The sequence below is a fragment of the Erinaceus europaeus genome, chromosome 2, assembly GCF_950295315.1.
Source record: "Erinaceus europaeus chromosome 2, mEriEur2.1, whole genome shotgun sequence".
Classification (NCBI taxonomy): domain Eukaryota; kingdom Metazoa; phylum Chordata; class Mammalia; order Eulipotyphla; family Erinaceidae; genus Erinaceus; species Erinaceus europaeus.
The window spans coordinates 140,905,349-140,930,248 of record NC_080163.1 but is presented as its reverse complement, the minus strand read 5'-3'; the positions used below and the strand labels follow the sequence as shown (position 1 = coordinate 140,930,248).

Sequence of the window (24,900 nt, the reverse complement as noted above, 5' to 3'; positions counted from 1 at the left end):
ACCTGCTGAGCTACAGCCCGACTCCCCTCTCCTCCTTTCTGTCTTTCCCTCCTCTCTTCATTTCTCTCTGTCCTATCTAACAATGACAACATCACTAACAACAACAATAACTACAACAATAATAAAAAACAAGGGCAACAAAAAGGAAAAAATATATAAATAAATAACATAGAAGCACTGTGACTAGATATATGATTCTGGGAGGTCTGGGTGGTGGCTCAGTGGATAAAGCATTGGACCTTCAAGCATAAGGTTCTGAGTTTGATCCCTGGAAGGACATGTACCAGAGTGTTTTCATCGGGTTCTTTCTCTCCTCTATCTTTATCATTAGTAAACAAACAAAATCTTTAAAAAGAGAGAGAAAGAAAGAAAATTCTAGTAAGCCAGATTAGCTAATTTATAGAATATAACCAGACTATGGTATACTTTGCTATAATTCTTTATTTTTAATATTTTATTTATCTGATAGAGAAATTGAGACAGGAGAGGGAGATAAATAGAGACACGCCTACAGCACTGCTTCACTGCTTATGAAGCTTCCTCCCCTCAGGTTTTGGAAACCAAGGGTGCAGTTCCTTTCACATGGTAATGTGTGTGCTCCACCAGGTATACTACCAGCTGGCCTGTATTCTTTTTTTTTTCTTCCTGTTATTCGGTGCCTGCACTACAAATCCACTGCTCCTGGAGGCTATTTTTTCCCTTTTGTTGCCCTGGTTGTTTTATCATTGTTGTGGTTATTATTGTTGTTGTTATTGATGTTGTTGGATAGGACAGAGAGAAATGGAGAGAAGGGGAGAGAAAAATAAGACAACTGCAAACCTGCTTCATCGCTTATGAAGTGACCCTTCCCAGCAGGTGGAGAGCCAGGGGCTCGAACAGGGATCCTTAAATCGGTCCTTGTGCTTTGCGCCATGTGCATTTAACCCACTGCGCTACCACCCAACCCGCTGCGCTACCACCCGACCCCCTTTTTCATCTGTTTTTTATCTAGAAGGAGAAAGGAAGAGGCAGCGCATTATGCCCCCACCATCTGTGGCACTTCCTCTGGGGTCATGGTGCTCCCATGTGATGGTAGAAATCACACTGGGTTTCTGCACAAAGTGAGGCACTTGCTCTACTGGGTGAGTTATTTCCCAGCCTACATAAGCCACAGCTTTTGTAAGTTAGTTTATCTTTTGTTGCTCATGTGTTTAATGGTTTATCATTGATTTTCATGGTTTTTTCTTTCTTTCTTCCTTTCTTTCCTTCTTTCTTTTTTTATGTTTTAGGTATATTTGAAGGCTCCCATGATTCTGAATGGTGTCTGTGTTATTTGGAAAGGCTGGATTGATCTCCAGAGACTGGATGGTATGGGCTGCCTGGAGTTTGATGAGGAGCGAGCCCAGGTAGGGTGACATCAGACTTTGCTGAGTGTTGTAAGTATAGGAAGTAGTCATGATCAAGAAATGTGAATAATCTTGAAGATACTAAGTCTCAAGTTCTGCTTCTGTTTATTCAGTAATTGTAACATTTTTGTTGGGTTACTCCTATCTAGTCAGTGTGAGAAGACCTCTTCAGAATCCATTCAAATGTTTAATACTTGGCTTTGATCATTATACCACTAAGGGAAAATTTTGTTTCAGAATAAAATGTAGGAGCAGCACTTCTGGAATGCTTGAGTGAGGGTTAGGCATATTGTCCCCCCTCAAAAAGCAGTAATTAAATTGGACTTTTTTTTTCCCCCTCACAAGAGATAAGTTGAGAGAGAGAAAGACAGAGATGTGAAAGAAGAGAGACTGGCTAGAGCAGCATTCTGGCTTATGTGGTGCCAGGACTGAACTGAGGACCTCACACTTGTGAGTCTAGAGTTTACTGCTGTGCCACTTCCTGGGTTGCTGGACAAATCATTTAAAAAATACTCATTAATTTTTCTAGGGCATTATTCAGCTCTGGTTTACAGTGGTGCTGGGGTTGAACCTGGGACCTTTGATGCCTCAAGTATGGAAGACTTTTTGCATAATTATTATGCTATCTCCCCAGCCGCCAAAGGATGTAAAAGAGAGATATTTATTTAAACAATGCTGTGGAATTTTAATAAGAAAAGTAATAGTCTATAACATTTTAGTCATAAACTTCCACTGTCCTGTCCCCTTACTCTCTGGTCCCTTAAACTCTAGCCTAGATAGGCAAACCAAGCCATGAGAACTGGCAATTCTGCTGTCTTTTTTTTTTTTTCTTCAAATATTTATTTATTCCCTTTTGTTGCCCTTTTTTAAATTTTTGTTATTGCTGTCGTTGTTGTTGGATATGACAGAGAGAAATTGAGAGAGGAGGGGAAGACAGAGAAGGGGAGAGAAAGACACCTGCAGACCTGCTTCACCACCTGTGAAGCGATTGCCCTGCAGGTGGGGAGCCGGGACTCGAACCGGGATCCTTATGCCAGTCCTTGTGCTTTGTGCCACGTACGCTTAACCCTCTGCGCTACTGCCCAACTCCCTCTGCTGTCCTTTTATAGAAAACTGATTTAAGAATCCATGCCTGGGCATGGTATGGGAAACAATAGAGGTTACTGCTCCAAATAATCTGGGAAAGGTGGTGTTGCAGGAAGCAAAAAAAAAAAAAAAAAAAGGTCGAGTAGTGAGTAACAAGAAATGTAATAGAGATCCAGGGAAAGAAATGGCTAAATTCGACCCTACTGAGAACCCACTTACCTTTTTTATTTCTTTATTGGAGAATCAATATTTTACATTCAACAGTAGATACAATAGTTTGTACATGCATAACATTTCCCAGTTTTCCATATAACAATACAACCCCCACTAGGTCCTCTGTCATTTTTTTTTGGACCTGTATTCTCCCCCCCCAACCCCCCCATTGCCACCCACCAATTCCAGTTCAGGTTCTACTTGTGTTTTCTCTTCTGATCTTGTTTTTCAACTTCTGCCTGAGAGTGAGAGAATCCCATATTCATCCTCTGTTTCTGACTTATTTCACAGCATTTTTTCGAGCTCCATCCAAGATGGGCTGAAAATGGTGAAATTACCATTTTTAATAGCTGAATAGTATTCCATCGTGTATATATACCACAACTTGCTCAGCTACTCATCTGTTGTTGGACACCTGGGTTGCTTCCAGGCTTTGGCTATTACAAATTGTGCTGCTAAGAACATACGTGTACACAGATCTTTTTAGATGGATGTGATGGGTTCCTTAGGATATATCCCCAGGAGAGGAATTGCAGGATCATAGGTTAGGTCCATTTCTAGCCTTCTGAGAGGAGAACCCACTTACCTTTCTGTCGGGCTGAGCTTCATTGATGGGAGACAGACGACCAGGGACTCATGGTTGAGCTGTACGCAGTATCTCTTTATTCATTCAGGATGCAGCGCAGTCTATACCAAGCTAGACTAAACTAACAACTAACTAAAACGAACAATGTTGTCTTTATATATACTTCCCAAGTAGGGTGTGAACAGGATGTGACGCAGAGAGGGTGGAGAGAAAAGTGACTGGTGAAAATCAGGGTGTGACAAGGAGAGGATCAGGGTGTGACAAGGAGAGGGGGTGGAGCAGGTGAGAATTCTACCACTAAACCACCAGTGCCCTGGAGGGAAGGTGGTGCTTTATGTAAATGCAAAAGTTATTTATGTAAATAGACGGCAGTGGTTATGTAAATAGAATACAGTGGTTATGTAAATAGAATGCAGTGTTAAGCAGGGGGGATTTAAACCAAATGAAACAGAAGGGGTTTTTAAAAGCAGAATTAGAAGATACCAACAATTCCCCCTTTCTTTTTAACTAATGGCCATAGTATCGGGATTGCGGGGCACTTTGTGAGGCAGGGAGACTGATAAGAGGCACACCTTTTTGGGGTTCTACTGTCCCTCCTTGCTCAACCTCTCCGTGGAGAGAGAGACTAACAGGATTGACACACCCCTCAAGCTCAAGCCCTTCCAAGCTCAACCACATCTTCACAATTCCCCAACATCTATCTCTTACTTTATGGCCATATATAACTGGGTCAATGTCTGTAAAAGGCTTCATCTCTGTCAGGGGAATAGCAGTGTAGGGGTGAACAGAAACCTATATCATACAGGCATTTTCAAAAGAACTGGCATAAGACATGGAAAACAAAATAGGCGAGCAGCAATAACCAGTGTGATGCCAAGGGGAATGTTTCTTGCCTCTGGGAGCGCTTCATGCCTCTGGGGACATCTCTTGCCTCTTGGGGCGCTTCATGCCTCTGTGGGCATAACCTAATAAGGAGGGGGAGTTTTCCGCCTCTGGGGACAGAGCCTGCAGGCGAGGGGACATGGTCTATAAAGTCTCAAGGCAATTGGCTGAAGTTAGTCTTTGCGAAACACAGCAGCGTGTACCAGTAAGTCCGATGGAGGTGTCAGTCCAAAGTAGATGACCATGGAAGAAAATGCCAAGGGATGAAACGCTGCATGTCTGTCTCGATGGGGAATGTCGGCCACCAGAATTCTGCTTTTCTGTAGAGAGTGAGCTTTGGAGTCTGTGAATCTGTTTCTTCAGGTCGTGCCAGGTCACATCATTGGTTTTCGGGGGTGTGTTGTAGTCATTACATCTTGTGGGTGATGTCAGAGAACAGGATCCAAATGGATTTCTGGGAATTCTATTTGAGTAGATGCTTTTTCAGGTGAAGACTTGACAACTGAAATTCACTTACTTGTCAAACAAAACTTGTAGCAGATTAAAAGTTTACTATAATTGATAACTCCATTATAATTGGAAGTCCTTTCTAGTATGAATTCAAAGTTGTTGAAACAGTTTAAACTCAATAAAATGTGGAAAGGTAAACAGAAGAATCATGGTAGAAGCCTCAGGCATGAGAATAATTAACATAATCATTCCACTATCTGCCCCACCCATAACTCATACAGTTTTCAGGATTAAACGTTTTAGATTTATGCCGAGACGTAAAAAAATAAATCAAAGGAGGAAAAAACAATTTTTTGGATTGTTTCTGGATGTTTCTAGAAATCATGGCTGCGTCCAGCATTTTTTTTTTAAGTCAATGTCAAGCAAAAATTCAGTCATTCAAATCACTCTCTTACGAAATGCAACTAGAACCAGATTATGCAGATCTCACCATGTAGTATGAGTCCCTGGAGGGCATCCTAGTCCAAAAAGCTCCTCGAAATTCCATTTAGGGTGCTTCTGACTGTTCCTACTGGATTGCTTCAGGCACCCATTTTTAAAAGTGTCTTCCCATTGAAGATAGAATCCAATCAGGAGAGTAGAACTAACCACGTGTCTCCATTCTTGGGGACTGCCAGGGTACTGGAGAACACTCCTCAAATTAGAGTAGTCCTTCTCCATGGGAAACATGTGAGAAGAAGTCCAGAAAGTCCCAGTGGAAATCTCCGTGCATATCCCAAGGTCTATGATCACTGTCATAAAGAACCAAATTGTGGCCTGGAGCAAAATGTAGTCCTTTTCCTCGGGAAACATGAGAGAGGGAATCCAGAAAGTCCAAGGAGAAATCACCGTGCATCTCCCAAGCTCTATGATCCCGGTCATAAGAAACCAAAGTTCCCGGTCAGGGAACCGAAGTATGGCTCAGAGTAAAATGTTCCAGAGACAGAGAAACGGTCTCATAATGAAACAGTAAAGGCTTTGGCAAACCTCTTCATAAGTAGAAAGGCAACCCATGGTGGATGGGTAGCCAAGTTTACTTATCTGGGTGACTGGGTGATGAGCGGGTTAGGTCCCACTTCGGCGGCGGTCTCTGTTTCAGGGCTTATGTCAGTCCCTTGTGCGGGCGCCATATGTTGTTTTCGCCGGGCTGGCTTCACAGGCGGGTAACAGACGACCAGGGACTCATAGTTGAGCTATACACAGTATCTCTTTATTCATTCAGGACGCAGCGCAGTCTATACCAAGCTAGACTAAACTAACAACTAACTAAAACGAACAATGTTGTCTTTATATATACTTCCCAAGTAGGGTGTGAACAGGATGTGACGCAGAGAGGGTGGAGAGAAAAGTGACTGGTGAAAATCAGGGTGTGACAAGGAGAGGATCAGGGTGTGACAAGGAGAGGGGGTGGAGCAGGTGAGAATTCTACCACTAAACCACCAGTGCCCTGGAGGGAAGGTGGTGCTTTATGTAAATGTAAAAGTGATTTATATAAATAGATGGCAGTGGTTATGTAAATAGAATACAGTGGTTATGTAAATAGAATGCAGTGTTAAGCAGGGGGGATTTAAACCAAATGAAACAGAAGGGGTTTTTAAAAGCAGAATTAGAAGATACCAACACCTTTCAGTGTTCCAGAAGACTATGTATATCAAGGCCATTTACTGGGGGGAGTACATGTGGGTTTGTTTACCACATGGTTAAAGATTTGTCACACATAAACTCAACAAAGAATTGATAAAAGTGATTTTCAGGAGTTTAAACTTTACTTGGAAAAGTTGAGAACACTCACATATTGGAGTACACACATGGGCAGTGAAAGAGAAAAAGAGTAAAGTAGCAAGAGAGCCATTTACTCAAATACTCAAATGTTGATGCCCCACCTGGGCAGAGAGAGAGAGAAACACCAATTTCTTATAAACTCCTAAGCCTCACCTTCACTTCCTTTCTAAACCATACCCACACCTGTTACCATTCCTATTTCCCCAGGCAATGTTTATTTTCTTCCCCCAATAGTATCCCAATAGTATAGGAGACATTTGTGGCAGGGGAACATGTTTTGGTGTGGTGCAGTAGTGTCTCTGTCCCCTGGGTACTTCCTGTTAACTCCCTGACCTCAGCAGCCATGCCTGTTCAGGTGAGAACTGAAAGAAACCATGCAAACTATTAAGTCTGTGATTGAACACAGTATAGACTGAAAAAAACTTCCACACTTTAAAAGTATTCCCCAATCTGTTTACAGATCCCAGTGGCAAAGAACAGAAGCATACTAAGTCGAAGTGTGTAAGCAAAACCTCTGACCAGTCATTGGCTAACCACTAAGTTATACTGACCTAGAGACAACACCCTATAAAGCAAGACTAGCCTTAAAAAACCATGGTATCAGAATCTGCACACTGTTGAGGGGGGTTATACAGAATTAGTCCAGGAAGGTCATTAGACAGTTTTTGTCAGCAACAAGCTGGAATCAGGGATCCAAATTCAGAGTTGTTATAGTGTGTTATCTAAGATGTCTTGAGTTTCAACACAAATTTATGAGACAAGAAAATAGACACATAGGTGTAACTCATACTTAGGAAGGAAAGTTAAGTAAAAGAAACAGGGTAAAGGGAGTCAGGCGGTAAAAAAGGACAGCAAAAGAGAATAAGTAAATAAATATTTTTTTTAAGATTTTATTTATTTATGAGAAAGATAGGAGAGAGAAAGAACCAGACATCACTCTGGCACATATGATGCTGGGGATCGAACTCGGGACCTCATGCTTGAGAGTCCAAAGCTTTACCACTGTGCCACCTCCTGGACCACGTAAATAAATATTTATAAAAATATTTAAAAAAAAAACACAGGGTAAACAGAGATATTGGTTCTTAGTGATAAAGACTGTAAAGCAAGTATGTTCAGATAACTAAAAGAAAGTTAAAGGTAAATCACAACAATGACTTTATTAAATAAAAATATTTTTATTTGGTACAACTAGTTGAGTGCGCACATAACAGTGCACAAGGACCCGGATTCAAGTCCAGTCCCCAACTGTAGGGGGGGAGCTTCACAAATGTTGGAAAGTGATGCAGGTGTCTCTCTGTCTCAATGCAAAATAAATAAACATAATTTAAAAAAGAAATTTGCAAATTTTAAATACACTACTGATAAGATATATTGTTCTTAAGCTGTTTGCAAGAGTTTTTTTTTTGTCAATGAAGCCAACATACATAAACGCCTTTGCTTTTTGTCTGTGCGTGAGAATATGAGTGAAATTAATTTAGAACAGTTAAATGAAAATTTATATTCTACAGATTGATAGAATGTATCATTTGCAGCAGCAAATGTTAAATTGTCGTCTTTGAAGTATATGTTGATGCTTTTTCAGCAGATCTATTTCCTCTGTAGTTTTTTGTGATCAGTGACTTCATTCTGGTCTCCACAGAGAATATTGACTAGTCAATGTGCAAATTACATATTCATCAACAACTTTTTTGGAAATGAATTTGATTATTCATTTTCCATTAAATATCCACTTCCATTTTTTTTTAATTCATTGCTGCAGAAAGGTAAGTATTACCAGACTATAAACTGAAGTGTGGTAGATTTAGGCAACAGTGACAAAACCACTATAGCAAGAATGATCAGAATATGTGTGTTTTATATGAGCTCACCTACTTTGTGCAGTTTGTGGTATAGACCATGGAATAACAGACTAGTATAAGAAATAGCTGGAGGATACTGGACTGTTGAAAGCCTCTCTTACTATGACCTGAGACAAGACAGAACTGTCTGTCAGTATCTATTTAGTATATTTTGTGGATGGTCTGTATAGTTTTTATCAGCAGGTACCCTGGAAAGGGAGGTTGAAACAGGAGTCAGGCAGTTGTATTCTACTCCCCCTTCCCTCCATCTCTTCTTTCACCCTCTATATCAAAAATAAATAAAGCCACAGGAAGGGTGGAGCTGTGTAGGCACCAAGCCTAAGCAATAATCCTAGTTGCAAAAAAAAAAAAAAAAAAAAGTTCTTATATTGATTTGTATTTGATTTTTGATATTTTGAGAAGTTTCTGCTGTTCATTACTTTGAAAAAAATATATCCCCAAATTTAATATTTTATTCTAAATTAAAATGAAAATATTTCATGTAATCTTTGACAGCAGGAGGATGCATTAGCACAACAAGCCTTTGAAGAGGCTCGGAGAAGAACTCGTGAATTTGAAGACAGAGACAGGTCTCATCGGGAGGAAATGGAGGTGAGAGTTTCACAGCTGCTGGCAGTAACTGGTTAGTACTTTCCCCCAAACTCTCAGGCTCTGTTTGTGATGTTTGTGTGAAATGTTTTAAAATAGTTTGATTTTTTTAAGTAATTTTAAAATCATTTCTTACAAGTTACACTCTGTTAAGTGTGGTTGATATGAAAAAAAAACTGCCATTAACTTTACAATTTTGTGTCCTTGTTGATTAGTTCTCATAAGGTTATTTACTATAACAAGTAATATTTTCTTTTAATTAAGCTGTCTAAATACCATGCCTCTTTTATCGTTAATTATTTTAGAATACCTATTTTTTAAGACACCTTGGAAATAATACTGCTTTCTGGTTTTCTGTAACTATTTGTGTTGATTTTATATAGTGTATTTATTTATTAGTCGTCTATTTTCTCTTTTTTCATGGGTGTTTGTGGGGTTTTTTGTTTTGTTTTGTTTTTAAAGATCTTACTTACTTGACAGAGACAGCCAGAAATCAAGAGGAAGGGGGTGATAGGGAGAGGTAATGGTCCGGGAGGTGGTGCAGTGGATAAAGCGTTGGACTCTCAAGTGTGAGGTCCTGAGTTCAGTCCCTGGCAGCACATGTACCAGAATCTGATTCTTTCTCTCCTCCTACTTTCTCATTAATAAATAAAATCTTTTAAAAATAAGAGAGGGGGGTGGGGAGGGAGAGAGACAGACATCTGCAGCATTGCTTTACCACTCGCAAAGCATTCCCCCTGCAAGTGGGGATCAGGGGCATGAACCCTGCTCCTTGCACTTTTGTAGTGTGCGCGCCCAACCAGGTGTGCCACCACCCAACGCCAGCACTAAAGTCTTTTTGCATTACCATTATGTTGTTCCTCAGGCCCTTGATACGACTTTTAATTGACATGGATTTTAAGGGTTTTTTCCTACATAAAATTGTACCTCATTTGGAGCAGACTTAAGTTTAAAAAAATTATTATTTAAAGGCCAGGCAGTAGCACACCTGGTTAAGCACATATTACAGTGAAAAAGGATCCAGGGTCAAGCCCCCTGGTCCCTACCTGCAAGGGAAAATTTGATGAGTGGTGAAGGAGGGCTGCAGGTGTCTCTGTCTCTTCCCCCCCCCTTTTTTTTTCCTCCAGGGTTATCACTGAGGCTCAGTGTCTCCACTATGAATCCACTGCTCCTGGAGTCCTTTTTCCATTTTGTTGCCCTTGTTATTATTGTCATTGCTGTTGTTGCTGTATAGGCACCGAGAAATTGAGAGAGGAGGGGGAGAAAAAGACAGACAGATAACCTGCAGACCTGCTTCACTACTTGTGAAGCAACCACCCTGCAGGCGGGGAGCCAAGGGCTTGAACCAGGATCCTTATGCCAGTCCTTGCACTTCGGGCCACTGGTGTGCACTTAACCCAGTGCACTACTGCCCAGCCCCCTCTTTCCCTCTCTCTATCTTCCCCTCCCCTCTCAGTTTCTCTCTGTCTCTATCTAATAAGTAAATAAATTTTTTAAAAAATAATATTTAAAATACATAAATTGTTTAGAAAGCTAAATTATGTAGTATACTCTAACATAGAAACAGTTAGCATGCATTCATATTTGATAAAGTAAATGGAATTAAAATGTATCAGTTAAATAGAATAATTCAAGACATTAAAAGAGTGCTGGAAATTGCTTGTACAACAGTGTGAATGTGCTTAATGCCACTGAACTGTGCACTTAAAGATAGTTAAGGTGGTTTTATTATGTGTTATTTTGTCACTAAAGGTTTATTTGATATAAACAAGAGTGGGTTAGAACTAGACAGCAAGATCTGAATTATATTGTTTATGTAATTGATGAGATTTCAACTGAATTAGTGATTTTAATTATACATATATGCATATACTAATTCCTTACATTAAGTAATTCAGTAAATTGTTAAGTAATATTTAAGCCCCATATTTAATGTGCTGGATTCTGCATTAGGAACTGGGAATATAGGTGAAATTGTGTGCTTTCTATCCTTTAGCAATCTCAGTCTTGAGGAAAAATTGAGAGATTATGCTTGTCACAGTGACTGATCAGTCTGGAGCAAGCTAATATAACTTTGAATGGAAAAATTATTTTAGAGAAGGTATACAACTTATGGTTCGGGAAGTGGCACAGTGGCTGAAGTGTTAGATTCTAAAACATGAAGTCCTGAGTTCAGTCCCTAGCAGTGTGTGTGTACCAGAGTGATAATCTGGTTCCCTTTATCTGTTTCCCCTGTCTCTCTAATTAATAAATAGAATATTTTTAAAAGAAAAAAAGAGTGGGGCTACTGGTGATACACCTAGTTGAATTCACATGTTACCATGTGTAAGGACCCAGGCTCAACCTCCTCCTGGTCCCCACCTGCAGAGGGAAAGCTTCATGAATGGTGAAGCAAAGCTGCAAGGGTCTCTCTTTCTCTTTCCCTGCCTCCTCTTCCCCTCTCAATTTTTCTCTGTCCTCTCAAAAGACAAAAAAAAAAAAGACTACATATCTTTGGCCATATTATTTTTGTTTGTTTGTTTTTAAATATATATTTTTCCCTTTTGTTGCCCTTGCTGTTTTATTGTTGTTTTTGATGTTGTTGTTGTTGGATAGGACAGAGAGAAATGGAGAGAGGAGGGGAAGACAGAGAGGGAGAGAAAGACACCTGCAGACCTGCTTCACCACTTGTGAAGCGACGCCCCTGTAGGTGGGGAGCCGGGGAGCTCAAACTGGGATCCTTACGCTGGTTCTTGTGCTTTGCACCACGTGCACTTAACCCACTGTGCTACCACCCGACTCCCCTGGCCATATTATTTTAAGAATAGCTATTTGGCAGCAAACAATTACTCATGAAGTTCTTATAAATAAAGTTCTAAGATAATTTCTAAAAGTTTGAAATTTTCAGTTTGTGGGCTCAGGCAACAGTGATGTGCCAGGTAGAATACACACTTTACACAAGGATCTGGGTTCAAGCCACTGGTCGATCCCCACCTAGAGTGGGAGATTTCATGAGCAGTGTTGCAAATGTCTCCTCTTCTTTCTCTTCATCTTTCTTTCTCTTTCTTTCACATTTTATCCAAAGAAAAAGGGACTGAACAAAGGGACTCTCATGCCTGAGGCTCCAAAGTCCCAGGCTCAATCCCCTGCACCACCATAAGCCAGAGCTGAACAGTGCTCTGATAAAAATAAAATAATTAAAAAGCAGTGTTGGTTTATACTTATGTTTAAATTTGAAGACAAGCAAAAATATAATCTATTGATAGACTTTCTAATATTGATCATTTGTTGGCCTAGGTGGATAATTTCCAGTCAGTTTTATGATTTGAGAGTATAGACTTTCTTTCAGCCGTAGCTGAGATTCTTGCTCCATCAGTTGTTAGTCTTTCTTCATCCTGTTTCTCATAGAAATTGTTGTGAGAATTAAATGGGGAAATGGTTATAAGCACTTAGTGTGGTGCTCGGTGTGTGTATGCCTACAATAAATAATAGCTCTAAAGTACTTCTTTAGCACTAAAAGCTCTACCATTGTGCTGATTCCAGTTAATTGAATTAGATGACTAACAAGAACATCCTTTTAGTTCTCTAAAGTATGTCAAGGCACTTTCCCTACATTCTGACCTAGGGCATAGAGAAAATGGTTAGATTTTCATCAATGATTCAAGATTCTTTAGTCCCTTATGGCAGTAATCTAAAACATCAGGTCTTGTACAGAAATTTCATCTTAAAATTGGGTTAGAATCTGACTTCAGAGCTTGTACTACCAGTCACTTATAGGAGTTTTGGGTATGCATATCTATTCTCTGCTTTTTGGGGGGGGGGCCTCCTGGGTTATCACTGCACTACGAATCCACTGCTCCTGGAGTCTTTCTTTTCCTTTTGTTTCCCTTGTTGTTTACTATTGTTATTATTGCTGTTGCTGTCGTTGGATAGGATGGAGAGAAATCAAGAGAGATGGGGAAGACGGGGAGAGAAAGACACCTGCAGACCTGCTTCACCACTTGTGAAGCAACCCTCCTGCAGGTGGGGATCAGGTACTTCAAATGGGATTATTTTTTTTTAATTCCCTTTTGTTGCCCTTGATGTTTCATTGTTGTAGTTATTATTGTTATTGATGTTGTCATTGTTGGATAGGACAGAGAAATGGAGAGAGGAGGGGAAGACAGAGAGGGGAGAGAAAGATAGACACCTACAGACCTGCTTCACCGCTTGTGAAGCGGCCCCTGCAGGTGGGGAGCCGGGGGCTCAAACCAGGAACCTTACACTGGTCCTTGCACTTTGCGCCATGTGTACTTAACCCACTGCGCTACTGCCTGACTCCCAAAATGGGATTCTTAGACCAGCTGTTGTACTTGGCACCATATGCGCTTAACCCGCTGCATCACCGCCGGCTCCTTCTGCTTTCCTTTAAACATAACAAATTTCTAAAGTCATCTTATTTTCTTAGAGTTTGCCTCCTTTTTTCTAAAGATATATATATAGTGTGTGTGTGTATGTGTGTGTGTGTGTGTGGTTTCTCCTATAATTCAAGCATATACAAGAGGCTTTACATGTTATATTCCAACATTCTTATTATAGTTGAGGAAACAAAGTCTGAGAAAAAACTGATTGACTCACTCAACCTCCTGGACTGCTGCCTAGCTATCTTTGACACCTAGAATAGAACTTACTTTCTTCACCTCCATTTCTTGTTGAGTGGGGAGATGTCACCAAGGTTTCCCAGGAACTTCATGCCTACATGATTCCACTACTCCTAGGTGACATTTTTCAATTAGAGGGTGAAGGAGAGACACCATTTATGAAGCTTCCCTTTGGGTATGGTGCTCCCATGTGGTGGCTAGGAACTCAAGCCCATATCCTTAAATATGATAACTGTACAGTCTACTAAATGAGCCATCTCCTGGTTCCATCCCATTTCTATGTATCTTGCCTCACAGTGCTTCTGGAGTGGTAATAAATAAGTAAAGACAGGGCAGGGCGATAGCGCAACGGATTAAGTGCACATGGTGCAAAGTGCAAGGACCAGCTTAAGGATCCTGGTTCGAGCCCTGGCTCCCCACCTGCGGGGGTCGGGGGATTGCTTCTTAAGCGATGAAGCAGGTCTTCAGGTATCTTTCTCTTCCCCCTCTCTGTCTTCCCCTCCTCTCTCAATTTCTGTCTCATCCAACAATAGCAATGACAAAAATAACAATAAATACAACAAGTGCAACAAAATGGGGGGGGGGGGAATGGCCTCCAGGAGCAATGGATTTGTAGTGCAGACTCTGAGCCCCAGCAATAACCCTGGAGGCAAAAAATAAAATAATAACTAAAGACAAGCATGTCTTCAGGATAAACTGTGAAAGTCAAAAATAGGGAGTCGGGGGGTAGCACAGTACACATGGTGCAAAGCGCAAGGACCAGCGTAAGGATCCCGGTTCAAGCCCCCGGCTCCCCACCTGCAGGGGAGTTGCTTCACAGTTAGTAAAGTAGGTCTGCAGGTGTCTTTCTCTTCCCCTCTCTATCTCCCCTTCTCTCTCCATTTCTCTCTGTCCTATCCAACAACGATGACATCAAGAACAACAGTAATAACTACAACAATAAAACAAAAGGCAACAAAGGGGGAAATAAATATTTTTTTAAAAGGTCAAAAATAGTATTTTGTTACACATACCAGGTTCTGGTGTTGTTTGTCTGTCAGCAATAAAGGAGGTTGAGATAGCAGCTACCTAGGAGTAGTGATTGAAATAGGACACAAGAATATTCCAAGATTTGGTAATATTACATTTCTTGACCTGGGTAATTATTACATGCTGAATTCACTTAGTGAAAGTTTGTTGTTATTTATCTACGTTTTTTGCACTCTTCTATAATCAGTAGTACAAGATAGAAAGGCCAGCAAAATAGCTCACTTAGTGCACTGTATTGCCTTATGTGACCCAGGTTCAAGCCCGGCACCCCACCACATTGAAGGAAGCTTCTATTCTGTGATATGTATCTTTGTCTCTCTCTCTTTAAAAAAAAGCCAAGTAGTCTGGGATGTGGCACAGTGGATAAAGCCTTGGTCTCTCAAGCATGAGGTCCTGAGTTCAATCCCCAGCAGCACATGTACCAAAGAGATGTCTGCTATCCTGTTCTTCTCTCCCCCCCCTCCACCTCTATATCCCGTTCATTAAAAAGTAAATATTTGGGTGGTCCGGGAGGTGGCGCAGTGGATAAAGCATTGGACTCTCAAGCATGAGGTCCTGAGTTCAGTCCCCGGCAACACATGTACCAGAGTGATGTCTGGTTCTTTCTCTCTCTCCTCCTATCTTTTTCATTAATAAACAAATAAAATATTTTTTTTAATATTTGGGAGTCGGGCGGTGGCACAGCGGGCTAAGCGCATGTGGCGCAAAGCACAAGGACCGGCGTAAGGATCCCAGTTCGAGCCCCCGGATCCCCACCTGCAGGGGAGTCTTCACTAGCGGTGAAGCAGGTCTGTAGGTGTCTCTTTTTCTCCCCTCTCTGTCTTTCCCTCCTCTCTCCATTTCTCTCTGTCCTATCCAACAGCAATGACATCAAGAACAACAATAACTACAACAATAAAAAACAAGGGCAACAAAAAGGAAAATAAATAAATATTTTTAAAAACTTAAAAAATAAATATAAATAAATATTTAGTGAGTCGGGCGGTAGCGCAGCTGGTTAAGCGCAGGTGGCGCAAAGTGCAAGGACCAATGGAAGGCTCCTGATTCGAGCTCGAGCTATCACCTCCCCACCTGCAGGGGAGTCGCTTCACAGGCGGTGAAACAGATCTGCAGGTGTCTTTCTCTCCCCCACTCTGTCTTCCCCTCCTCTCTCCATTTCTCTGTCGTATCCAACAACAACAACAATAATAGTAACTACAACAGTAAAACAACAAGGGCAACAAAAGGAAATAAATAAATTTTTTTTAAATAAGTATTTAAAAAAAAACAAAAAGTCAGGGGCAGGATGGTGACACACCTGGTTAAGCACGTGCTACAATGCACAAGAACCTGGGTTCGGGAGTCAGGCGGTAGCGCAGTGGGTTAAGTGCACATGGCGCAAAACACAAGGACCAACGTAAGGATCCCGGTTTGAGCCCCCGGCTCCCCACCTGCAGGGGAGTGGTGAAGCAACTGGTCTGCAGGTGTCTATCTTTCTCTCCCCCTCTCTTTTTTCCCCTCCTCTCTCCATTTCTCTCTGTTCAGTCCAACAAAGACATCAATCACAACAACAATAAAAAACAACAAGGGCAACAAAAGGGAAAATTAATTAATTAAAATAAAATAAAGTACCTGGGTTCAAGCCCCTGGTCCCCACCTGCAGGGGGAAAGCTTTATGAGTGGTGAAGCAGTACTGCAGGTATCTCTCTATCTCCCCTTTCCCTCCCAATTTCTGGCTGTTTCCAATAAATAAAAAAAAGATGATTTAAAAAATCCAAAAGGTATTTCTGACATTTTTTTTCATTTTTAGTACTGCTCAGCTCTGGCTTTGTTATTGTTAATATGTTGCAAGATTACAGTTTGGGAGTCGGGCGGTAGCACAGCAGGTTAAGCGCACGTGGCACAAAGCGCAAGGACTGGAGTAAGGATCCCAATTTGAGCCCCCTGGCTCCCCACCTGTAGGGAAGTCACTTCACAGGTGGTAAAGCACGTCTACAGGTGTCTGTCTTTCTCTCGCCCTCTCTGTCTTCCCCTCCTCTCTCCATTTCATTCTGTCCTATCCAACAACAATGACATCAATAGTAATTACAACAATAAAACAAGGGCAACAATATAAATTTATTAAAAAAACAAAAAAAACGGGGGGTCGTGAGGTTGCGCAGTGGGTTAATTACACGGCGCAAAGTACAAGGACCTACGTAAGGATCCCAGTTTGAGCCCCCGGCTCCCCACCTGTAGGGGAGTTGCTTCACAGGCAGTGAAGCAGGTCTGCAGGTGTCTATCTTTCTCTCCCCCTCTGTCTTCCCTTCCTCTCTCCATTTCTCTCTGTCCTACCCAACAACGAAGACATCAATAACAACAACTACAATAATAAAACAAGGACAACAAAAAGGGAAAATGAATAAATATTAAAATAATAATTCAAATGCTTTAACTTGTGATTTTAGTGACAGTATAAGTTTGTAAGGAACAGACCTAATACTGACCATAGATAAATTGGAAAGGTCTTTTTTAACTTGATTTTTTGGGGGGATTGGGGTTCACCAGGGTTATCACTGACACTCAGTGCCAACACTGCAAATCCACCATTTTTATTTTATAGAACAAAGAAAAATTGAGAGGGGAGGGGAGGGGAGAGATAGAGAAAAAGAGAGTCCTCTGCAGACCTGCTTCACAGCTCCTGAGGCGTCCCCCTCCTCACCCCTCCCCTGCTGCAGGTGGGGAACAGGGCCTTGAACCTAGGTCCTTGTGCCTGCTAACGTGTACACGCAACCAGGTGTGCCACCAATGACCCCCTTGATTGACCCCTTAAGCTAAAAGCTGTATTATGGCATTTTATTTTATTTTATTTTATTTTTTTACTTTTGATGCTGCAAGGTGACAAGTTGGAAAATATTTTTTCTGTCATTATCTAAAAAAGTATTTTCATATTTGTTCAGCTATAAAGCACTAATAAATTGTCTTTAGTGTTAGGGGATGCATAGTTAGTGCTTATACTACTATAGGCAGTTTTAATACAGTTCAGCAGATCATAGGATAGTTTTATGTGGAAACTATTTGGAAATAAAAGCAGGCAAAAGGCTTTATGTGGTTTTTGTATTTGTGTTTGTATGTTTTTGGAGCCTTCAATTCTGTGTGGTCTAAGGGTGGGAAACCAAACTCTATTTTAAATTCCCAGACTTCAGTTTTCAAGTCACTTAACTTTACCAATACTCATATAAAAAAAGAACATTTTACTAATGTAAATTTTTTAATGTAAAATTTTTAACCTTGTTTTAGTTTGTAAAAACTTATCTTCAGGATGTGTATATTTTAACATTTGAAAAGTCTTTTTAATAATTTGTTCTTTTTGGGAGTCAGGCGGTAGCACAGCGGGTTAAGTGCAGGTGGCGCAAAGCACAAGGACTGGTGTAAGGATCCCGGTTCAATCCCCCAGCTCCCCACCTGCAGGGGAGTCACTTCACAAGCGGTGGAGCAGGTCTGCAGGTGTTTATCTTTCTCTCCCCCTCTCTGTCTTCCCCTCCTCTCTCCATTTCTCTCTGTCCTATCTAATAACGACATCAATAACAACAGCAATAACTACAACAATTAAATAAAAGGGGCAACAAAAAGGAAAATAAATTTTAAAAAATTTTTTAAGTCAGAGCCAGGTGGTGGTGCACCTAGTTAAGTGCACACATTACAGTGTACAAGGACCCAGGTTTAAGTCCCTGGTCCCCATCTGCAGGGGGAAAGCTTCACACATGGTGAAGCAGGGCTCCAGGTGTCTCTTGACTCTCTCCCTCTGCCCTCTCAACTTCTCTGTGTCTCTATTCTATAATAATAATAATAATAATAAAATTAAAAAGGGGAGCAGCCATTGGCTTTACCCAGTAGAATGGTACACATTACTATCTGCAAGGACCCTGGTTCAGGCCCCAAGCTACTACATAGGAACGCCTGTGAGGGAAAGCTTCATAAGTGGTGCTGCAGTGTCTGTCCTCTCTGTTACTATCGCCCTCTCTGTGTGTCCGTGTAGAGGGAGGAGGGGAAAAAAGGTCCCCTAGAACAGTGTAGTCATGCAGACATCAAATCCAGTAATAATCCTGGTTGCAAAAGTAAGTAAATGAAAATAATAGGAGGCCGGCAAAATAGCTCATTTGGTTAATGTGTACAGCCTTGTTATTTGTGTAGCCCAGGTTTGAAGCAAGCCCCTGTTGTATTTAAGGATGCTTTAGTGCTGTGTTCTCTTTCATCCTCTCTCTGCCTCTCTGTCAGCAGAATAAAAATACTAGACTTTCCTGCCTGAGGCTCTGATCCCCCAGGTTCACTATAAATGAAATGCCCTGTAAAATAAATTTTAAAAATTAAATAATTAAAGGGGCCAGATGGTGGCACACCTGGTTGAGTGCCTGATTTGAGGCCCCAGTCCCCACCTGCTGGGGGAAAGCTTTATGAGTAGTGAAGCAGGGCTGCAGGTATCTCTCTGTCTCCCTGTCTACCTCCCCCACCCCTCTAGATTTCTGGCTGTGTCTATCCAATAAATAAAGATGACAAAAAATAATAATAATAATTAAATAATAAAGTAGGGGACCAGGCAGTACCATGTACCATGTGGGCTACACGCACATGGCGCAAAGTGCAAGGACCGGCATAAGGATCCCGGTTCAAGCCCCAAACTCCCCACCAGCAGGGGAGTCGCTTCACAGTTGGTGAAGCAGGTCTACAGGTGTCTTTCTCTACCCATGCCTTCCCCTCCTCTCTTGATTTCTCTCTGTCCTATCCAACAACAACAACAAGCAGTAACAACAATAGTAATAACAACAACAATGATGAACAACAGAAAAAATAGCCTCTTGGTAGGAGTAAAGGATTCGTAGTGCAGGCACCAAGCCCCAGCAATAACCCTGGAGGCAAAAAACAAAAAGACACATGCCCACTAAAGAAAGTATAATAGGGAGTCAGGCGGTAGTGCAGTGGGTTAAGCGCACATGACACAAAGCCCAAGGAGCAGCGTAAGGATCCTGGGTTGAGCCCCCAGGTCCCCACCTGCAGGGGAGTCACTTCACAGGCGGTGAAGCAGGTCTATAGGTGTCTGTCTTTCTCTCCTCCTCTCTGTCTTCCCCTCCTCTCTCCATTTCTCTCTGTCCTATTCAACAACGACGACATCAGTAACAACAGCAAAGACAACAAAAGGGAATAAATAAATATTTTTTAAAAAGAAAAGTTTTTTAAAAAGTAGTAATAATAAAAATAAAACCTTCAAGTCCTTCATATTTATAATTGTCAAGCCTCACAGTTATTAATGTTGTTAATAAAGATACCTAAGGAGTGTGGGACAGATAGCATAAAGATTATGCAGAATCTCATGCCTGAAGTTACAAAGACCCAAGTTCAATCTCCCATAATACTACAAGCCTGAATTGAGCAGTGCTCTGGTTAAAAAAAAGAAAAGAAAAAAAACTAGGGTTGTATACGTCAATAAGGACTCAAATTTTACATCTCTATGTTTTTGAAGCAATACTTCATTCATATGCATTCTGAATTTTTATTTGTAAAATATATAAGCCTGTGTAGATAAGCCTGTGTTGTAGGGTAGTACAGCAAATTATTTTGTACCTGAAAATTGTACTTAGAATAGTACCCAACAAATACTTGTGCTCAGTGTTACGTGTTAATATTTGCTTTACCATTAATGTGTTTAAGCTAAACCCTCTTGTCTCACTGCTATAAGCTAGAACTATATACTTCTTTTATATATGTGATACATATTTTGATAATGTTCTTTTGAATGTGGTGAAATTTTAACTCAGCTTTTAAGGAATATATTTTTTAAATTATAAGATTTTAATTGCTATTTTTTTCTTACATGTAGAGCTTAGTTTTCACTTGAAATTTTTTTTACTGTGTCTTGTTTTATTTATCTAGCACTTTTGATTTTCAAAACACATTTTGACTTGCAGTTGCGATTTTTGTCATTGCAGGCAAGAAGACAACAAGACCCTAGTCCTGGTTCCAATTTAGGTGGTGGTGATGACCTCAAACTTCGTTAACTAGCACAGTAGACGTGCCACACATCTTTACGTTGAACATCCATGTTTCTAGTCAGCAGAAATAATTGATGAAAAAGACCAGAAACTGTGATAACTGGAGGTACTTTGGTCTAATTCTCAACCTAAGGCAGTAACAAGACATCACAGACTGCCATGGTTTTGCACTAAATTATAATACCTGCATTTCTAATTCTGTCTGCATGTAGCCAGTAATAATTTGATTTTTTTTTTCTATGCAAGCTTATCTTGTTGGCATTATTTTAGTGAGTTAAAACAATCTACTTGTAAAGTTCTTTACTCCATTTTAATTTAAAAGTTCACAACATTTAAAAACAAAATTTTCATCAGGTTTTTTTCCCAATCAGTTGCTTCTTTTTTTTTTTTTTTAATTTTAGGTGTGTTGATTATATAGCTTCGTTATAGATTGTTTTGTTTTGTCTCTGCCATTTCCTTTGTGTTTTTATAATCTATGGCATTTTAAAGCTGCTGATATGTTTGCATTATTTACAAGTTAAAAACCTAGTAGCATAAAACTGTCTGCAACAGCCTTTTAAGTCAAAGTTTACAGTTCAAGTTGCAGTATCCTTTAAATGTTGATAATCAGCTTTTTTTTCCTTTCCCTTTTAAAGATAAAAAATTTAATTGGTATTAACTCTAATCTGCCCCAAATTCATTTCATATTCTGTTCTATAATCATTAGTTTGTATGGAGATATTCTTCATAGATAATAATATTCTACTGAAATGCCTAAAGAAGTCACAGGCTGGCTTCTGTTTTATTCAGGGATTTTTTTTTTTTTTTAAAGTCAGTCAGAAAAGGGATACTGGAGCTTCTTCGTATATGTAACAGCATGTTAAACTGGAGACAGTGATGAATCAGCTACAAAGGTAATATTGTATTAAAATCACGTTTAAGATAGCTGCTTTTATGTGTATTTTATAAGGCATGCTTTTTTGTAAAAATTAATGCTGGGTGATGAAAGATCATTTTAGGGAAAATGTTCATCTGCAGAGGATACATTTTCTTTCATTAATTATTCTGGAGAAAAATTACAGTTATATATATGGTATTTTCCAAAAAGACAATTAATAGAATCTGTTATGAACTAGTATAAGAATATTTTTAAATAGACTTACTGTCACATTAAATGCATCTTTTTTTTTTTTTTTTCAATAATAGAATACTGGAAAAAAGTGCTTTAGGTCACTTGGCATCTCCTTACAAATATTTTTTATGGTCATGTTCATTAAATGTTACTACATTTCTGAATTTTTGCAAAAAATGTATTTTATCATAATAGAATGGCATTATTTTAAAGAATTTGAAAACTGACATGGTTAATTCAGAAAATGAACTGAAGTCTAAATAAGGTCATTGTATTTAAAACACACATATATATACTTGATTAATGAGGGAAGTATGATTCATTGTATATAGATCTTCATAAACATCATGTATCAGAATAAAAATATGCTATATATTTGAAGTTATGCATGGTAAGGAGTGTGTTTAAATTGTTATAAACAATAATACATCATAAAAGATCATGCTGGTCTTATGTAACTAAGTACTATGAATGAATTTGGTTGGTATTTGGTGTTGTGCAGCTCACATGTTTACACACTCAGTGCCCTAATTCCCCCTGAGGGAATAGCCTTTTAAGTGGTCCTTACAGTGGTGTTTTAAGGTTACTTTATTACAGAGCTCCTTGGTTTTTCCTTCTGCACTTAAATGTTTTTAATAACATAGTGATGGTACATTTTTCTCTTTTGCTTCTAGCTAAGGGCATCCAGTCCATCAGTAACTAAGATCAAATGTTATTAAATGTTCATGTCGTCATCCTCTGTAAATACTGGATTTTTTCCCCCCTTCATCACTGTTGCTTTAGTCTTAATGCTGGCATTAAGATCATGAGCCCTTTTTTTCTCTAGGATTTGAAAATTATTTTCATTAAGTTATTGATGCAATTTGGTATTTTCTCATAATTTCTATTTAAACAAAACTACATCACTGCATCATCTTTTCTAAATTCATCTCCATTAAAACTTGCCTTAAGCTACTAGATTGCTTTTGCCACCATTAGCCATATTGTGTGTTTATTTACTTTCACAATAAACTTCTGTGTAGTAAATAGGGTCTTGGCTCGTTATTAGCGTAATCCAACAATTTTTGTTCTGACATTTTCTGTGATATGAAAATTTTGTTTCTAAGCACAACCCTCCCCCAGCCTTAAAAAAGCAAAAAATGGGGAGTCGGGCGGTGGCGCAGCAGGTTAAGCGCACGTGGCACAAAGCGCAAGAACCGGCTTAAGGGTCCTGGTTCGAGCCCCCGGCTCCCCACCTGCAGGGGAGTCGCTTCACAGGCGGTGAAGCAGGTCTGCAGGTGTCTTTCTCTCCCCCTCTGTCTTCCCTTCCTCTCTCCATTTCTCTCTGTGCTGTCCAACAACGACATCAATAACCACAACAATGTTAAACAAGGACAACAAAAGGTAAAATAAATAAATTAAAATTATTTTTTAAAAATGTGGATGAGGGCAATAACAAAGGTTATGTGAAAAGGCCTTCATGCCTAAGTCTCCAAAGTCCCATGTTAAATCTCCAGTACCACAGTAAACCAGAGCTGAGCAGTGCTCTCTGATGGAGAGTAGAGGGAGAAACACCAACAGTGGCATCTAGTGGTCACCCCTGTTCATTAACCCCTTTACTTTAGGTGCGACTTCAAGCTTGACCAACACATTCACCAACAGCTACTAACAGATATTTTTTAAATTGGTCCCAGGAGGTGAATCTACCATATGACACCTATCTTGCAAATTTGAGGCCCTGGGTTTGATCCCCAGAACCATATAAGAGCAACAGAGAACCCATGGGTGGTGCATTGCTCTCTCTGTGTCTTTTTTTTTTTTTTTTTTTTTTGCCGTCAGGGTTATTGCTGGGACTCGGTGCCTGCACCACGAATCCACTGCTCCTGGTGGTTTTACCATTTTTGTGGTTATTATTATTGTTATTGATGTCGTTGTTGTGGGACAGGACAGAGAAATGGAGAGGAGGAGGGAAAGATAGACACCTGCAGACCTGCTTCACCGCCTGTGAAGCGACAACCCTTTTTTCCCTTTTGTTGCCCTGCTTTTTTTTTAATTGTTGTAGTTATCATTGTTGTTACTGATGTCATCATTGTTAGGACAGAGAGAAATGGAGAGAGGAGGGGAAGACAGAGCCGGGGAGATAAAAATAGACACCAGCAGACCTATTTCACTGCCTGTGAAGCGACTCCCGAACCGGGATCCTTCTTCCGGTCCTTACGCTTCTTTGCACCACGTGCACTTAACCCACTGCACTACCTCCCAACCCCCTCTCTGTCTCTTATTTCTCACTATGTTAAAAATAAAACGGGGAGGGAGCTGGGCAGTAGCACAGCAGATTAAGTGCAGGGTGCCAAGGATCTATCGGCTAAGGATGCCAGTTTGAGCCCCCAGCTCCCCACCTGCAGGGGAGTCGCTTCACAAGTAGTGAAGCAGGTCTGCAGGAGTCTTTCTCTCCCCCTTTCTGTCTTCCCCTCCTCTCTCCATTTCTCCCTGTCCTACCCAACAATGACATCAATAACAACAACAATAATAAATACAACAATTAAAAAAAGAGGGCAACAAAAGGGAATAAATATTTAAAAAAAAAAAACTGAGTCAGGCGGTAGTACAGCTGGTTAAGTGCAGGTGGCACAAAACACATGGTCCAGTATAAGGATCCTGGTTCGAGCCCTGGCTCCCCACCTCTAGGGGAGTCACTTCACAGGCAGTGAAATAGGTCTGCTGGTGTCTGTCTATATCTCTCCGCCTCTGTCTTCCCCTCCTCTCTCCATTTCTCTCTGTCCTAACAATGATGACATCAGTAACAACAATGATAACTACAACAACAATTTTTTTAAAAAGCAGGGCAACAAAAGGGAAAATGAGAAATACAAATAAAACAGGGTCCAGGGAAGTGGCTCGTCAGTAGGGAACATAGCTGAGACTGCATAAAAATTAATGTGGGGGGCGGGACGGTAGCTCAGTGTGTTAAGCGCATGTGGTGCAAAGCGCAAGGATCCTGGTTCGAGCTCCCAGCTCCCCACCTTCAGGGGAGTCGCTTCACAAGCAGTGAAGCAGATATGTAGGTGTCTTTCTCTCCCCCTCTATCTTCCCCATCTCTCTATTTCTCTCTGTCCTGTCCAACAGTGACGAAATTAGTAACAACAACAACTACAACAAAACAACCAGGGCAACAAAAGGGAATAAACATTTTTTAAAAATATGAGTTGGACGGTAGTGCAGCATATTTAAGTGCTGAACTGGCATCATTAAGCAAAATTCCAACGAATAAGATTCATATGCTG

The 24,900-nt window shown here is 40.4% G+C and overlaps 1 protein-coding gene across 2 annotated transcripts in view; it reads left to right on the top strand.

Moving 5' to 3' along the window:
- CBFB (core-binding factor subunit beta) overlaps positions 1 to 22,663 on the top strand; it is a 69,072-nt gene extending 46,409 nt beyond the window's left edge. The window contains exons 4-6 of one of the 2 annotated variants that reach the window (XM_007517751.3): positions 1,269 to 1,385; positions 8,781 to 8,876; positions 20,464 to 22,663. In XM_007517751.3, coding sequence (XP_007517813.1) covers positions 1,269 to 1,385; positions 8,781 to 8,876; positions 20,464 to 20,532 — 282 coding nt within the window. In that variant the 3' untranslated portion in view covers positions 20,533 to 22,663. Of the gene's footprint in view, positions 1 to 1,268; positions 1,386 to 8,780; positions 8,908 to 20,463 lie in introns of both variants that reach the window. The other variant, XM_007517752.3, reaches the window with a different exon arrangement.
- Positions 22,664 to 24,900: the final 2,237 nt, after the last annotated feature.